Source organism: Podarcis raffonei, chromosome 15 (genome assembly GCF_027172205.1).
Source record: "Podarcis raffonei isolate rPodRaf1 chromosome 15, rPodRaf1.pri, whole genome shotgun sequence".
Classification (NCBI taxonomy): domain Eukaryota; kingdom Metazoa; phylum Chordata; class Lepidosauria; order Squamata; family Lacertidae; genus Podarcis; species Podarcis raffonei.
In genome coordinates this window covers 36,640,395-36,657,328 of record NC_070616.1, presented here as the reverse complement: position 1 = coordinate 36,657,328, position 16,934 = coordinate 36,640,395, and the positions used below count along the sequence as shown (strand labels likewise).

At 42.8% G+C, this 16,934-nt stretch overlaps 1 protein-coding gene across 6 annotated transcripts in view; it reads left to right on the top strand.

The window, feature by feature from the left end:
* UNC5D (unc-5 netrin receptor D) overlaps positions 1-16,934 on the top strand; it is a 406,442-nt gene that overhangs the window by 288,276 nt on the left and 101,232 nt on the right. For all 6 annotated transcript variants that reach the window (XM_053367889.1, XM_053367891.1, XM_053367890.1 and 3 more), the window contains one exon: positions 2,845-3,009. In XM_053367889.1, coding sequence (XP_053223864.1) covers positions 2,845-3,009 — 165 coding nt within the window. The remainder of the gene's footprint in view (positions 1-2,844; positions 3,010-16,934) is intronic.

Here is a 16,934-nt window from a genome sequence, read left to right as displayed (position 1 = left end):
CTATGTGTTTTCCTGTATGTTTGAGGTTTCCACCACCACCCAAAAAAATGAAAATTTACCAATATGCACTGTCCAGTTTTAAAAATGCATGCATACTTTCTTTAGGTTTCATTATCCAAAACTCATTGAACACTGTGGGTGTCTGTTTCATATCTACGGGCTTTAAATTGGAATTTATTGAATCTAGCATTTCTTTTGAACTGCTTCTGTTAACATGCATAATTGGGACACGGGTAACATGAAAAAGAGCTGAATAGGGAGTTGCAAAGACTGTAAGACAGGAAGTGAGCTGTTCTAAGCCAGTTGTTAGACATATTGATCCTGAATATCTTGTGGGCATCAGCAAGAGAACTGCAAGGCTAGCTGTCATGTTTCAGGTACATGTCAGAATTATCTCAACCCCTAGAGCTGATTGGACCTTGGATTTTTGAACCGCTATTCCCTTCACTCTAAGGGACTATTCAGACCTAATGCCAACCATGCTTTGGTCAAGTTTGAAAAACCTAATGTTGGGCTGGGTGAAGTCGCTTTGCTTGTTTTCTAGCAAGTGGGTCACTGTTGACTAGGCAGGAGAAGAGGTTGGTGTGGTGCAAATGCAGAAGCAGGATTGGCTCCACAGGCATGTTTGCACTGCTCCAACCTCTCCTTCCTGGTAAGCAATGGCAGCCCACTTGTCAATAAGATAGCACAGTAGGTCTGCCTCATCCTGTGAGCCACTTTGGGGCTTGAGTAGAGCAATTATGGACCCCAATACATCAGCTCGTTCGACTTGGCCTTTCTGCTGAAATAAACATTTTGGTATGTTTTGCTTTTCCTTCTGCATCATGTGGACATGGGACATCATGTGATCGCAGATTTCTCTAGTGGTTAATGATGAAAGCAAATGATGTAAAATTGGTCAACTATGAACCCTTTCCTGTGATTCCAAATAAGTCTGAAAACGAGTCTCCAACTGTCAGCATTTCTCCCAAGATCATTTTTGCTTCTGCTTCTTTCCTCCTTCTTTTTTTGCTTCAGGCAATCTTTCTCTCCCTCTCAAAAACATTGTAGCTGCAGCCCAAATGAATGGGGGAAAATAGCACAGAAATTTGGGGAAGAGATACAACCTAAAAGAAGCCATTTAGGCTTCTCTTTGATAGCAGATAAATTTTAGCACATGTAATCTTGTACAGCAGTTTTGAGCTTTAAATTCAACTTCACTAGGTTTTTTGCGAGGTTTTTTTCCCCTACAAAAAGATTTTATTCACCTTTTTTGCATGGTGTAATTGAGGTCTAGTATATAACACAAACAGATGGACCATTCAGCTTTATGTGTTCAGTTAATAGTTACATATAAACCTTCTGTGCACATACAAAGCTAGATGTCAGGAAGAAGAGTTCTAGCCTGCTGTTGTCCCTGACATTCTAGTTTTCTGTGGCTAGGGGATTATTCTACAGCAAAGCATTCAAACATAGGTTTTCCTCCTGTAAGCTGAAATGTTGCAGCTCAGGGATAGTTATAAACACCTGCTGTGTTGCTGTAGTATAGCTTCCATCCTCCTTGATCAGGCATAGGAAAACTTGGCCCTCCAGATATTTTGGGACTACAACTCCCATCATCCCTAGCTAACAGGACTAGTGGTCAGGGATGATGGGAATTGTAGTCTCAAAAACATCTGAAGGGCCAAGTTTGCCTATGCCTGTCCTTGATCACAGACCATACTGGCTGGGATTCCACAACATCTGGAAAACAGCATGTTGGCTACCCCTAAACTAGAATATAGACTCCAAGTTGCCAAGAAGATACCGGGGTGAACAATGGTTTATTCAAAAATGTAAGCTTTTGAACTTTCATTCTCTGCGTCTTACTTGGGGATGAGGAGTTGGGGAGCAGGAGCATATGAGGGACACTGCAGCTTATGCATGATCTAAAACAAGGTTTATGTATTCAGATTAGTTATACCTATTGAGGCTTAGTTTTGCTAAGATATTGGGATACTGGATTATGTTAAATTAAATTTTACTCAAAGTCTGTTGATCCCAATGGTCCTCCTGAGGACACACACAGAATATATAACCATGAGTCACTGGACAGGAGGACCTATACATCACTGCTGGACTACACCTCCCATGATCCCTGACCATTGGCTAGGGCTGATTGGCTCTGGAATCCATCAAGAACTAGAGGGCTAAAGTTCTTCACCATTGGATTAAGGGTTTGTCTTGATAACTGTGTGGGAGAAGTTGAATTCCAAGAATTGTTTGAAGGCATTGCATGTGTGTTTTAGGAGGGAGCTCTAGATATAAGGAGCAGAAAGTTCGCAGGTGACCTATGGTTGGTTGAACATTATGGAGCTAAAATAAATCAGATTGCAGGCTAGATCAGGGCTGGTGACTCTGCATCCCTCCAGATGATGGTGGACCAACTCCCATCAGCCCCAGCAAGCATGGCCAATGCAGGGATTATGGGAGTTGGGGGCAAACAACATCTGGAGAGCCACAGGTTTCTCAGATCTGGGTTTGATGGATCAGGGAATCACAGAGTTCAAAATGACCTCAAATATCATCTAGTCCAACCCCTTGGTGATGGAAAATATTCACTACTACAACATCCCTGATAGGTAGCCATCTAACCTCTGCTTTTAAAACAAAACAAAACAAACAAAAAAATCAAGCATATAATGGAGTGTCCACCATCTTCCAATGGAAGGGAAAATTGGGATAAATTTGAGAAATGATGGGGTAAGGATTTCATCTATCTTGCCTATATGGGAGTTCACCTATATTACCAAAGTGCCCCAAACGAGTTCTAGATCAAACAATTTGCCATTTAAAGCAGCAGTGAATTTCTTCCTTTCTGTTTAGTGGATGGCGGCTGGGAGGTGTGGAGTGAATGGTCGGTCTGCAGTCCCGAGTGTGAGCACATGAGGATCCGGGAATGCAGTGCTCCACCTCCACGGAATGGTGGGAAATTCTGTGAAGGTCCAAGCCAAGAGTCAGAGAACTGCACTGAAGGACTTTGCATTCAAGGTAAATAGCTTTCATGGGAAGTCAATGTCTTTTTTCCTCCCTCTCTGTCCCTTAAATTAAGACTCACAGCCAAGTCTATGATTCATGTTGCAGACTGGAGAGAGTTGTCTGCAGTGAAATCAGTCGACAAAGGAGCCTCTGTGTATGTGTGTGTGTTCATAGCTTTGAAATTCATTCTGCCGATGTCTTTTGCTTGGAGCTCAAATCCTTTGAAGTCCATAGAAAGGGTTATATTGGCTGGAAGGGAAGTTTTGGATTCCTCCTGTGGTGAATAATTTATCAATGATTACTTGGGATGGTCCAACATGTATCAGTTGCTCAGAAACAGATGGTGTCAAAGGAAGGTCGCACAGACTGAAAGATACTTCCTTCTGTTCTTTGTATGTCCAGATTAGCAGTGAACCTACAGACTCTTCTTTTGATTTTGGAATGGGGATGTTTGAAGAATTTGATCTTTGCAAATTCCTATGTGAGTCAACTTGATCCACATCTCTCAAACTAATTTGCAGATTAGAATTTTGAGTGGTGTCTCTCTCCCCTAGCCTTAAATATGGATCGATGCAGAAATTGAATAAAAAGAAATGTACAAGTGGCATGGATCAGAAACAGAGAACAATTTCCTAAAACGGATTGAATATCAATACAAAGGGATGTCAGTAATTGTCAGTGTCAAACTCTGCCTTCCCCCATCACCATTTTGCAGTTGGTGGGCCTCAGTCCTCTGAAGTGAGACCTAGAGATGAAAGTTTGAGAACTGTAGACAATACTGAACTAGATGGACCAATGGTCTTACTTGGTTATAAGGCAGAATTCTGTTCCTGTTTGGGGGTTAGCTGAAGGCACTGCTCAGGCATTCACATACCCCATGCAGTTCTAGACGTAGGAAAACATCAATTAATACTTATTGAAATAATTGGAAAAGAGATCTAGGACAGGAGATACCGACCGATAGCTGGAATTGGATCTGGTAAAATGTCCCTCAACAAACAATTAACTGAGTGGGGAGGCGGAACCAGAGGTGACGGCAACTGAACAGAAGCCCAAACACGTTTGCAATCCTGACATCCCCGCAAGGCGAGTGAGTCTTGTGGATGAGCCATGCTATACCGCATCTTTTAAAACTTGGCAGGCAGCGTTCGGGAAACTTGTTGGGACGTCTTCATTGCTTTTGTCCAATTCTGAGCATCTTGAGCAGATGTACCATGACTCTTGAGCCTTGTATCTGCAGCTGAGCCTGCACAGTTACTTGCCGGACTGAGGATTTCTTACTTGCTTGTAAGCAAGAGCCTCCATCCACCTGTCAATCACCTGCTGTTATCATTCTGCCACTTCACGACTTCAAAGGGCCTCACTGTAATCGCTGATCAGCTGATCAGACAGAGCAAGCCTCCTTGAAGTTTGTTTACAGATGGCAGACTATGCCTGCAAACTGACATTTTCCCTCTGAAGACTGGCAAAGCTGACAGCAAGGCCCCTTAAGCTGCACTAGCAGGTTCCTGATGCGGAACTTGCTGGTGCAGCCAATCCCAATGGGTCTGGCTGTCAGCGCTGATCAGCTCTTGTCAGTGAGCCCCACTTGCAAAGGAACCATCAGGAGCTCACTTTAAGTGCCTGATGGTTCCGTTGGAATCACACGCTTATCTGCCGCATGCCTGACATCACATGTGAAGTCAGGTGTGGGGTAAGTAGATGTGGTTTTGAGAAAACGGCTTTGCAGACTAAGTTGGAACTCATACCAGGCCTAAATAGGCCTGCAGGGCAGAGGTTAGTAAACCCTTGCAAGCAATGATCGTTCTTGTAGAGCGAGACTCCTTGGTTTACAGACCTGTGAACATCTATTGAGTTCTGTTCCTATGAATCCATCATGCTGTTTTCTGCTTGATTGTCTTGCTGTGCAAGAAATGAACTCTTTGCTATGGGTACTCATTAGGCAAACCCCTGTATTTCTATGTGTATTTTTGCACTATGCATGTTAGCTAAAATGCATCACAGAGTCATAGAGGTGGAAGAGACCTCAAAGGTCATCTCATCCAGTCACCTGCTGATGCTGGAAATCCACTGCTACTACATCCCTTAAAGATAGACTCTTGTTTGCTAAACAGGCTGGGGGGCTATCACCTTTTATCTGTTCCACTGTTGAAACAGTTCATGCCACCAGGAAGTTTCTTCCTAATGTTGACTCAAAATCCCCTTTCTTGGAAATTAAAACTCAGTGGTTTGTGTCCTTTCCTCTGGAGCAAAAGAAAACAAAAAAATGATCCATCACTTAGGTGGCAGCCTTTCAGATATTTGAAGATGGCCATCATATTGTCTCTTCCCTGGGGCAAGCATGCCCAACTCCTTCAACCATTCCTCATAGGACTTGGTCTCCTTCCTAATCCTCCTCTGGACACATTCCATTTGGCCTAGTTTCCTTTTAAACTGCTGGGTAAAAGCTACTTCCTGCTTCTGGGATGAAAGACCAAAAAAACTGTGGCCATCCATAAACCAAATACTTGCTCACAGCTGGACAGAAAAACCACAGCAAATGCTTCCACCAAGAACCTCACTTTTCATTTAAGCGGTATAATGTTTGGATCCATACCTGTTAATATTTTACAGTTCTGGAAAAAACATGTTTTTGTGACAGAGTAACTCAGATTCTGATTCCTTGCATTTATCTTGCCCAAATTGTTCTGCATTTGCTGGTTGTGATGAGGAACCCAGTGTCAGACAGGCTGCTGAAGCTTCTGGAAGTTCATTTTCGTGTCTTTCCTCACAGCCCTAGACCTAGACCAGATGGTGCCCTAGCCAGGAAGGTGGAATGCTTTTCAGCCTGAGGGCTACATTTCCTCATGGGAAATCTTCAGGGGCGTGAAATCCAATGGAAATGGAAAAAGAAGTGGAAATTACCAATGTTCATTTATTCATCCCATGTCCAGAACAGAAATCAATACCGACTGGTGTTCATTGTTGTTTTCAGTCTGCAAATGATATGTAATCAATGGCATTTTGTCCGTCATTTGAACTGCATTTCCTTTGCATTGAAATTAAAGGTGTGGAAACTATTACGTTGTTAATTAACTTTAACTTGTATAAATTGCATGAAATAATGGGACAGTGAGACAAATTAGGTAGTATTTGGTGGCAGCTGAACTGCAGCAGAGTGTCCAAAGTGAAAGAAACTAAAATGCAAAAAGAGGATTGTTGATGGCAACACATCTCACATACTCGAAAACCAACATTCCCCCAGGCTAGTCTCTAAAGTGAGGCCTTTGTGCTTGGGTGCTTTAACTCACCTCTGCAGCCGATTGAAACCATATTACATAAGGTGATCCTGGGCATTTCCCTTCCTATCTTCTCCCCTATTAGTGTACTGTTTGTTTGGTTACAGGCATCTGCTCCTCATGTAGCCACTAGCTTTAGTGAAAAGCTTGCGTTTAAATCCCATCAGATAGAACAGAAGGTCCTTGAGACAGGGGCAGCTTCAAATGTTGCCTTTTGCTTAAGCTTGTAGAAAACAAAACCTTGACTTTTGTCCAGTTGTGCTGCTAGACACAAGCTCAAATAGCAGATTTCTTTCCAAAAGGATTAGTGTTGTATCAAGATCCAAGTTAAGGATGCACTGCTGGGAACATAGCAAAGCAAAAAATAATAATAAAACGAAATAAAAAATGAAAACTTTGTGCTTTGGAGATCCTGTTGCTAGTCATCCCTCCAAGAGTCAAGGAAATATTTTTCCCCCTTTTGCCAAGGGACACGAATGTAGAAAGTAGTTGTGTTTATTTCTGACAATGGTAAATGTGAAAAAGATCTAGGGGTCCTAGTAGACCACAAACTTAACATGAGTCAACAGTGCGGTGAGGCAGCTTTGCTCCTACCGGCTTCCTGGTGACTGCGTTTTGAAATAATTGCAGTTTGTTTTGGAAAGCATCAAAAGACCAATACTCTTTGGAGTTGGAACTTTGTCCATCAAGTCTTGAAACTTTTGGCTGGTAAGACCACTGAGTTTATGTCCATGCACCTGAACAAAACTGCCACTCTTCTATTCTGAAACCATAGTAGTGGAATCTGAGCCATTAAGCCTGCATTCATACATACTTCTCATTGTATCCGCTTGCTTCTGGGTTTTGTATTTTTTTGAGAGATGTTATCAGCTCCAGCACTCCCCTTCTTGTGAAGGAGAGTGAGCCCTTGCAGGGGAACAGTGGAAAACAAGAATAAAGCTGAGATCAGCACAGGCTCCCCATGTCCAGCCAGTGCTACTGTCCTTTATCTGAACTAGGAATATGCATTTTATCCAGAACACCAATCTACCTCTCTTTGTTCAATCAGAATGAAATATTAAGTGAATATGTTTTCTCAACTATATGAATTACGGTATATATATTTTTTCTGGAAAATGGAGCAGTCTATTTTCAGTCTATGTCAGTTTGACATGTGCTTGTTCATTAGTTCATCTTGTCCCCTTTCTGTGTTAATCTGTGATTATTTTTTTAAAAGAAAAGCACAGAAATTCGTAGGCAAATGCCCATTTTATTCTAAAGTTAGCATTTTGCAATACATTTTGGTATTATTATTTCTTAGCCAAGATGACTCATTAGCCAAGAATGCTCATTTTGGAGAATTGTAGAATCTGAAGGATCAGTATTGTGATCCATGCATTAGTCCACAGGTGTGGATCAGACCAGTTTATACTGGAATTTACAGAAATAAAATTTCTCAAGTTCCCATTTCCCTTTACTCCTTTGTGTGTCACACTATATGTATACGTCAAATAATCTTCAGGCTCCCCATGTTTATTTTTGCTTTCTCAGCTGGTAGGAATTGGTGCAATTATCCTGTCTTGGTTCCTTTTCTCCACCTCTCTATCTCCCCTTTCCTTCTTGTTTCAATATGTGCCTTTCCAGCTCTGATTTTCCCCATGGGGAATTGTGAAGGAAACATAGTGCAAAGCTTCAGAAAAGTAATCTCTGAGGCTATTTTTTTGCAGGCACAACTTGCTAACGCTGTTCCTTTCGTGAGGCCAAAAACATATGTGAACCAGTTCTGTCATTCAGAAGCAGAGTTTCTCCCCCAACTTCCTTGTTCAAACTTTGTGTTGGCAGTGCACGGCTGACAGTCGTTCCGGTCTACTCAGAGACTGGACAGGCTTTTGCTACCTGGTCTAATTAAAAGAAGAGGGAGAACGAGAAAGGAGGGGGGAGCAGATAAAGTGGGTTTACTGTTCATTTGGTCACTTTTGGTGGAAAGGTGTCCTTCGGCACCTTTGAGGGTGATGGTCACATGCTGAGGCTGCGGGGCACCTGGGCAGGTACAGAGTGCCACTGAGGCTGTCCTGAGTCACCTGAGCAGAGTTATGGAGCTTTGAGAGTAAGGGACTTGCGAAGACTTCCCCACTTTTTGTTAAAATAAACAAACAGTGTAAGTTATAGTGAGAAGGGGCAGGGATGATCTGCAGCTCAGTGGCAGAGTACCTGTTTTCAGTCACCAGCATCTCTGGGAGGAATCTAATCTAAAGAGCTTCTAAAGCAACTACTCTATTCCGAAGTTAAAAATGGAAAGCGTAATGCTGGTGGTCAACAAAAGAGGTTTAAAGACTCTCTCAAGGCAATTTTTTAAAAAATGTAATATAAACACCAACAATTGGGTAACACTTGCCTGCGAGCGCTCCAGTTGGAGAACAGCCTTTACCAAAGGTGTCATGGGCTTTGAAGACACCCAAACTCAGAACGAAAGGGAGAAACTAAGAGGAAGGCACGCTTGGCAAATGCACACCGTGATCAACTCCTGCCCAGAAACCAATGTTCCCACAGTGGAAGGACGTGTGGATCCAGAACTGGCCTCCACAGTCACCTACGGACTCATTGTTAAAACCGTGTTTATGGAAGACAATCTTACTCGGCTACGAGTGACCAGCGAAGAAGAAGTATCTAAAGAGCTGGAATTATTGAGCTAGATGCACCAATGCCCGAACTCAGTACAAGGCAGCTTTCTGTGTTCCTAACTACTGTCCCTGCCCCAAGGAACCCCAAACAGGTTGTAATTTCTTTGTGTTGATCTCTTTCTCTCTGCATCTGGCTGCATTCAACCCCCTGCCCCCAGCAGCACAGCACAGTCCAGTTCATGCTTGTTTGTTTATAACCTACCCCCTCCTGCAAGTGTTTTAAGGCTTGATGGGCTGAACTCTGGAACACAACACCAGCAAAGAGAATGGAGTAGTCAATGTGTCCCCCCAGTTTTTGGACTACAGTTTCCTGCGTCCTTGATCTTTGCTGCCTAGACACTGGTGGAGGAAGGAGGTGCTGTGGGGTCGGTGTGCCCCAGGTGCCTTTTTTTTTCTGGCCCATGTAGGACCAGTCTGGATAGTTGGCCTTGGTGAAGACTTGACATTTTCATCCCCAAAAAAGTTTTTGCTTTGAGTTCCTACTGAAATGAGGCTGCATTTTAATGTTGTATTTTAATCTTGTTTTTTAAGTTGTATTTCAATCAATTATTTTATACCTGGTGTTAGCCGCCCTGAGACTGGTCTTGGCTGAGGAGGGCGGGGTATAAATAAAATTAATTATTATTATTATAGCTCCACCCCTGGGTGCACAGCATGTGCGCCACTCCAGATGCCAGAGCCGGAACAGTAGTCCAACAACATCTGGAGGGCACCACCATGTTGGCTCTCCCAACCTAAGAAATGGGGAAAAAATTATTATTATTATTATTGAAATGGAAAAAAATTCAAAAAAACCCCATTGCCCTGCAATTTGTATCAGTCAGTGGGTAGCGTCTTTATAGAACGTTTGAGAAATCTCATTGCAGGTATCTTATTAGAATGTATTTTGCCCCTTTCCTGCTGTGCCCTTAATGATAGAAGTTTGTCCTCAATATGCACAGCAGCTTTCATTCTGACATTTCAATCTTGAAGGGAAGAATTCCTTTCTGGCTTCCTTGGAAGAAGGCGCTTGGGTCAAGCTGGTATGCATACTTGAAATGCAAAGCTACATGTAGAACATGTGTCATCGCTCCCCCCCCCCTTCCAGTGCCTCAGTCTTCAAAGCAGATATTGTGTTACCTTTCATTTTGCATCTTTCCAGACACGTTTTCTGTAAATGGGGGGGGGAGGGGTTGAGCAGGTGTTCAAACATCAAACAGACAATTACAGCATAAGCATGCATTAAAAGCACAGTGCAGTCTCCCACTGCTTAAGGGAGAGCTTGGATACCACATTTCACTGCGTTTTGTGTGTGTGTGTGTGTGTGTGTGTGTTTGCCTGGGTCTCTTCAAAAATAAGTGAAGGGCTGAATTAGTGTTCAAACTTTTTTTAAAAAAAATAGAATTGTGTATTAGTAGGCAGTAGGGAAATCTGCAAGAAAAGATGTAGATTCATCTTCCCTCCTAAAGGAGTCTCTCTTATGCATGCATCATGTGAAGGGGAGTCATGAATAAAGTGAGTTAGCATATCCGTGATTCTAGACCTGCCCCTAACATCCACCTGTTAGGTGTGGTTGTAGTCATTGCACGCAGACTTTCCCCTACATTCTGGAACCCTTCAAGACAGGGGTTCCTGAACATACTTTCTTGGAAGCAAATATCATTGAATTAAATAGAGTTAATCCTTAATATGGACGCGGGTGGCACTGTGGGTTAAACCACAGCGCCGCTTGGGCTTGTCGATCAGAAGATCGGTGGTTCGAATCCTCGCGACGGGGTGAGCTCCTGTTTTTTGGTCCCTGCTCCTGCCAACCTAGCAGTTTGAAAGCACACAGTGCAAGTACATAAATAGGTACCACTCCGGCGGGAAGATAAACGGCATTTCTGTGCGCTGCTCTGGTTTCGCCAGAGGCTGCTTAGTCATGCTGGCCACATGAACTGGAAGCTGTACGCCGGCTGTGGAAGTGCACAAACACCAGCTCCTTTGGACTGTAAAGCGAGATGAGCACCGCAACCCCAGAGTCGTTCACAACTGGACTTAACTGTCAGGGGTCCCTTTACCTTTGCCTTAAAGGTAAAGGGACCCCTGCCCATTAGGTCCAGTCGTGGCCGACTCTGGAGTTGCAGTGCTCATCTCGCTTTACAGTCCAAAGGAGCTCGCGGTATCTATTTATCTACTTGTACTTCGTGCTTTCGAACTGCTAGGTTGGCAGGAGCAGGGACAGAGCAACGGGAGCTCACCCCGTTGTGGGGATTTGAACCGCTGACGTTCTGATCGGCAAGCCCTAGGATCAGTGGTTTAGGATCAGCAAGGGTAAATGAGAAATATATGCACACATACTAGAATTTGGTATGCAAAATACCAGAAACAATCTTGGTCCCCTCTGTTTCAGAATGGGTGAGAAAAGCACACAAATGTCCCCTGCAAGCCTTTTTCAGGTATTCACACTAAATTTGAATCAAATACAAGTGAGGATGTGGGGAGAAGTGTGCAAGTTTTGCTTTCTGATGCTGCTTGCATTGTCCTCCACAAACTGGCAGGTGGATGAGGTGGATGTCTGAAGTAGGAGAGTTCCTGTACTTATGGAGGATCCTAATACATTTTACATTCAGGATTCTGAAATGGGGGGGGGGGTGATCCTCCCTTTGGAAGATTGCCCTCCAAATAAGCATGGGGAATAAATTTGATTCAATTTGTATTTAAAGGTGAACCTACCTGCTTTGCCCTTCCTGAAATGAACTGGGACATAACCATCCTTCAAATATCACACATATCCATAATCTTCGGTGTAGTTCTGCAGCACACAAAAAATGCATATATTAGGGTAAAGTATGCATAGGAATGTATATATCAGTGGGAATTGCATGCAAAAAACTGCATTGTATTTGGAGGAAATATTTTGGAAAAATGTGCATATTAGGCAAAATTATCTACAAAAGTCTTTATATCAGGATAAATTCCTGCTAAAATGCTGGTGAATTTTTATGAGGATGTTAAATTTAAAAAATTGCTAAGGTGGAAATATGGAAAACTGAGGTAGAAATATGGAAAACTGAAATTGGAAAAATGAGAAACAGAGATACAAAAATTGAGAGTCACCCAACCCAAGTCAAGGAGGGCTACTGGGCAGGGGGACAGAGTAGTATACTCAGTCCTACACCCCCTTTGCTTTACAATCAATATAAACATCTGAAAAGAGCTATTAATGAAGGGGGGGCAGGTTGAATACCACATTCTGACTCATTTGTCCAGAACTGGATTTCCTGCGGCCAAGTGGTGCCAAAGAAAGATAGAACTTTTTTCATGTATGCTACAACAGCAGCAAGAATACTCATTGCAAAGTATTGGAAGACGCAAGACCTACCCACTCTGGAAGAATGGCAGATGAAACTGATCGACTGTATGGGATTGGCAGAAATGACGAGCAGAATCCGTGACCAGGGAGAAGAGTCGGCAGAAGAAGATTGGAAAAAATTTAAGGACTATTTACAGAAATATTGTAAAATTAAGGAATGCTGAATGGTGTTGGATTGAAATTGAGTGGTTTCTAGCTGTATTGATATAAAGGAACATGGATGAAAAAAAAAAGGGTTTGGATAGAAAACAAGGTGATATTATAAGCTGTAATGCTTAAATTAAGGATTTGCTGAACAAATAATCTGAAATGGGATACAAGAAGGGGAGGTATGAGGAGGTCAGAGAAATTTGTTATTGAAAAGTATGCTTTATGAACTATATGTGTCTTTTTTAATCTCTTTGGTTTTTTTGTGTTTGTATAAAAAATTGGAAAATTTTAATAAATATCTTTTTTAAAAAAACAGAACTGGTTTTCCTGTATTGTGAATTATTGCAAGCCAAAGCACATAGATTTACAAATATTGCTCATGAATTTAATTTGCCACAACGATTTAAATTATTTGTTCTGTGGTGATTTTCAAATATTGTGACAACATGCTTCAATGCAAATAGTCCACATTTATACTTAGGTGCTGTTTTCCAATGCTTTAATGAAGATGCACATTTTAAAATCACCCTTCCCACCCACTGCTTCTCTGCTGAAATTCACCCCCTTCTTGAACCTACTTTGCTATATCTTTTTTTTAAAAAAAAAACAGCCATCAGGGCTTGCTTCTAACATGTAATTCTTCCTCAAGAGACTGCAAGCTAATTATCTGTAATGCATTATGTATGAGTCTGTGGGCTAGTTTACACCTTGGAGCGGCGGTTAGTGAGTGACAGAAAAGCACAAGTGTGAAGCAGAGTGTTCAGTTCAGAGATGCGTACCAGGAAACAGCATCTATTTCTATGATGATGTTATCAGAAAAAACTCTGGTAGAATGTTGCAGTTGTTTCCACTAAGTATATATTTCTTGCTGGTATTAATCTCTGTGTGTGATAACATGAAGTGGAGGCTTAAACCCTTTTATGTACAGTGGTACCTTAGTTCTCAAACTTAATCCATTCCGGAAGTCTGTTCCAAAACCAAAGCATTCCAAAACCAAGGTGGGCTTTCCCATAGAAAGTAATGCAAAATGGATTAATCCGTTCCGGACTTTTAAAAACAACCCCTAAAAGAGCAATTTAACATGAATTTTACTATCTTATGAGACCATTGATCCACAAAATAAAAGCAATAATCAATGTACTGTACTAGAAAATAAATAAGTATTGTAGATAATAAAAATATAAAATAAAATAAAAATTCTTACCTGCACTGATGATAGTCATTGTTTGGATGGGGGGCTTTTATCCATTTCTGCAGTCACACAATCAATCAATCAGTAGATGAACTGGGTTCCACACAGCCTCAAAAACAAATTAACCAAAAAAGCCTCAAAAACAAGAACACAAAATAAATAGCAAAAACAAAAGCGCCAAACTTAATCCGTTCCAGAAGTCCGTTTGACTTCTGAAATGCTCAAAAACCAAGGCGCAGCTTCCGGCTGGTGCAGGCACCCCGGAAACAATAGCCGATAACCGCATCGGGCATTTGGCTTCCAAAAAACATTTGAAAACTGGAACACTTACTTCTGGGTTTTTGTTGTTTGGGAACCAAGGTGTTTGAGAACCAAGGTAGCACTGTATGCCCGAAGTGGTCCATTTCTGTTGCTACACCCAAATCTCTGAACAGCGAGAGACTCCAGGGGTGATGGTGCCTACCCAGGGTTCAGCTTTTTTGGAACGAATGTCATTGACGACTCTGGTTTCTTTAGGATATATGGTTTTATTTGCTCATACATACAACCTGAGCGCAAGATGGAAGGGCTCACAGCAGACCAACAAACTTTGCCTCTCCATTAGACCTCCAGGGCCTTGGATTCAGCCCATAGAGCAAATCAAGCCTCTCTAGCATCTAGCTCCAGCCCAGACTAGCAGAATGACAAGCCCCTTGACTTGTTATTTCCCCACCCCTATGATGATGTGATATCCAGCCAATTAAGGATGAAGGGGAAGGTCAACATATGACAGACAGCCTGACAGGAGGGTATATTTGTGTTGGTTTTTCATTATCTTAAAGTGGTCAATAATGCTACTCAGGAACAAGGTGGACTTCAGAGGTGTATGTTTGCAGTTTGACCTACTTACAGTATGTGCTGGTCCCGTGGGTTTCCGTGAGGCGTGGTCCGAGTCCAGTCAAAGGTCGAGGGTGCAGTATTGAGGCCGTCCATCAAAGTTGAAGCTGGGTCCAAAGCAGGGATTCGGGCGAGGTCAGGAGATCCGGCAGGACAGGGTGCAGGCAGGAACTGGCTACCAACAACATTGCTCCTGCAACTTGGGACTGGGGCTGGCTGGCTTTTATCTGCCCCGAGACATAGGGCGGCCCCAGTCCACAGGTGACAGGCCTCTCCTGGCCTGGAGGCAAGCACTCCTCCTGTGGGAACTTAGTTCCCTCCGCCTCTCTGCCCTGATCCTCTGCAGCTCAGGAGAGGCTGGAGGGTTACTGGACCCAGAGGCAACCTCAGGCTCCCCTGACGGGGCTGAGAGTGGAGCACCTGCAGGCAATGGGTCCTCCATCACCTCAGGAGCTAGAGCAGACTTAGGTATGCACCTGAGGATCCAGCACAGATGAGGACCCTTCAGGCTCAAGCCCCAGCCCCGGCTCAGCTGGTTCTGGAGGCGGGGAATGGGATTCTTCAGGTTCAGCCTCCGAGTCAGAATCCCAGGCCATCACACAGTAGCTGCACACCTGTGGTCTCTCAACTTTATGTCTAATTAAAGGAGGAGTTACTTTCTTTCTTTTTTTTATAATTTTTATTAACAGGCCAATCACATCATATTGTTCAAATCACATTAGTTCCAAATTATACAGCCAAATTTTAAATTTTTTTTGGGGGGGTACCCATATATCAAGCTCCACACGAGTCCAAAATTCCGGCTAAGTCCAGACTTCACTTATTTTACTGCATTAATTAATCAGTCCTATCCAGTTCAGTCCAGATAGTTCTTTATATATTTTCTTCATCTTGTTGTTGTTGTACATTCCTTTCTTTGCGATCTCTGATGATTCTCATAAGCAGACTGAAAACTGGTTTCTCTGTGTGGGATTAGTCTAGGACAGCCCTGTTCAACACCTCCGTAAACAAAATTAATCTTCATTGTCTTTTATTTTTCCAGGCTAGCCGAATAAATCAAATAGATCAAGGGGCTCTGTCAGATCAAACTTCAGTTTCGTACTCCTTCTCTTTCCAGCATTCCTGATTCTCCTCCCCCATCTCTCTTTTCTTTTCTCCGGCAGCCTGTCATGGCGAGACGCCATTTTTTTACTGCATCATAAAAATTCCTCAGCGTCCACCAATCTTATTTTCCACCTCCCACACAGTCTTAAACTTCTGCTTATGCTTCTTAAAAAAGATGCAACGATCTTGTTTCTTTCTGGAGTGGAGGGTTATTTTTGTCACATCATATAAAGGGGAAAAAAAGAGTTTTTCCTCCACCCCCCCTTTGTTCCAAACATACAGTCTCTTGGTGATGACATATCAAAAGATTTACTTATCCATCCGTCGCTTTTAGTCGCAGAGATCCATTATTCAGCAGCCTTATCTGTCGAGCTTTGCTTGATATATGTGCTTCAGCTTCATTTCCAATCATCTGTTTCCAATTATAATTCCGGGCTGAAGCAACCAGCACGCGCTAATCGGAATCGGCGTCAGGAAGAGCTGACCTCACCAAGGGCTCGTGCCAAGTGTTCTGCACCCCCATCTCTCGGATCAGGGGGTGCATTGTGAACACCGCTGGCCAGGCAGCACCCCACCACATCCTGGTGGGGAGGGAAGGCTGCCTACTTCCCATAGCAGCCCCTAAAATACCTCATGTGGGTCAGAGAGATGTTATTGTCGGCCATCTTCCAACGCGCCCCCTGGTGGGCCCCCAAAAGGGGAGTTACTTTCTGCACCGGATGCAGGAAGGGATGTGATAGGATAATTGGTTAATTGAAATTGTATTTAATTTGACCAAATGTCTTGTAAGCTGGCTGGTGAGTAGTGATGGCTTGCAGCGTTAGTTTTATTTTCGAAAAACATAAACAAAGAAAAGATATTGTGGACAGCTGTTTATATCTGCTCTCTATTCGCTGCACACACTCTGTGTTGAAGAAGAAGTTCAGCACTCTGGGCCTGAGGTTCCCCACCCCTGATTTAAATTATAGTAGGCATTCCTAAATTTGCATCTATGCATAAATGAGCATGTGCAAATTTAAGCAAATATTTGTCCTATTTATCTGTGTGTGATGCACTAGCGACCACCATAGACTCTGAACTTGCATAGAAGCCATACACTCCGGTTCAAAATCCTTGCTTTGCCTGAAATTATTTACACATAACAGGCAAGACAACCTACATGTACTTGTGGCAGGCACGCTTCATATAGGAGTGGCAGGTTTCAGAACAGGATAGCAGCTTCCAGTGCAGATTTTAAGGCCTTTCATGGATGAACTTCAGTCAGTTTGAATGTGCAGGGATTGTACAATAGTCACGCAGGATTTTTTCAGGCAGCCATATGCTGAACAGAAACTCATAATGTC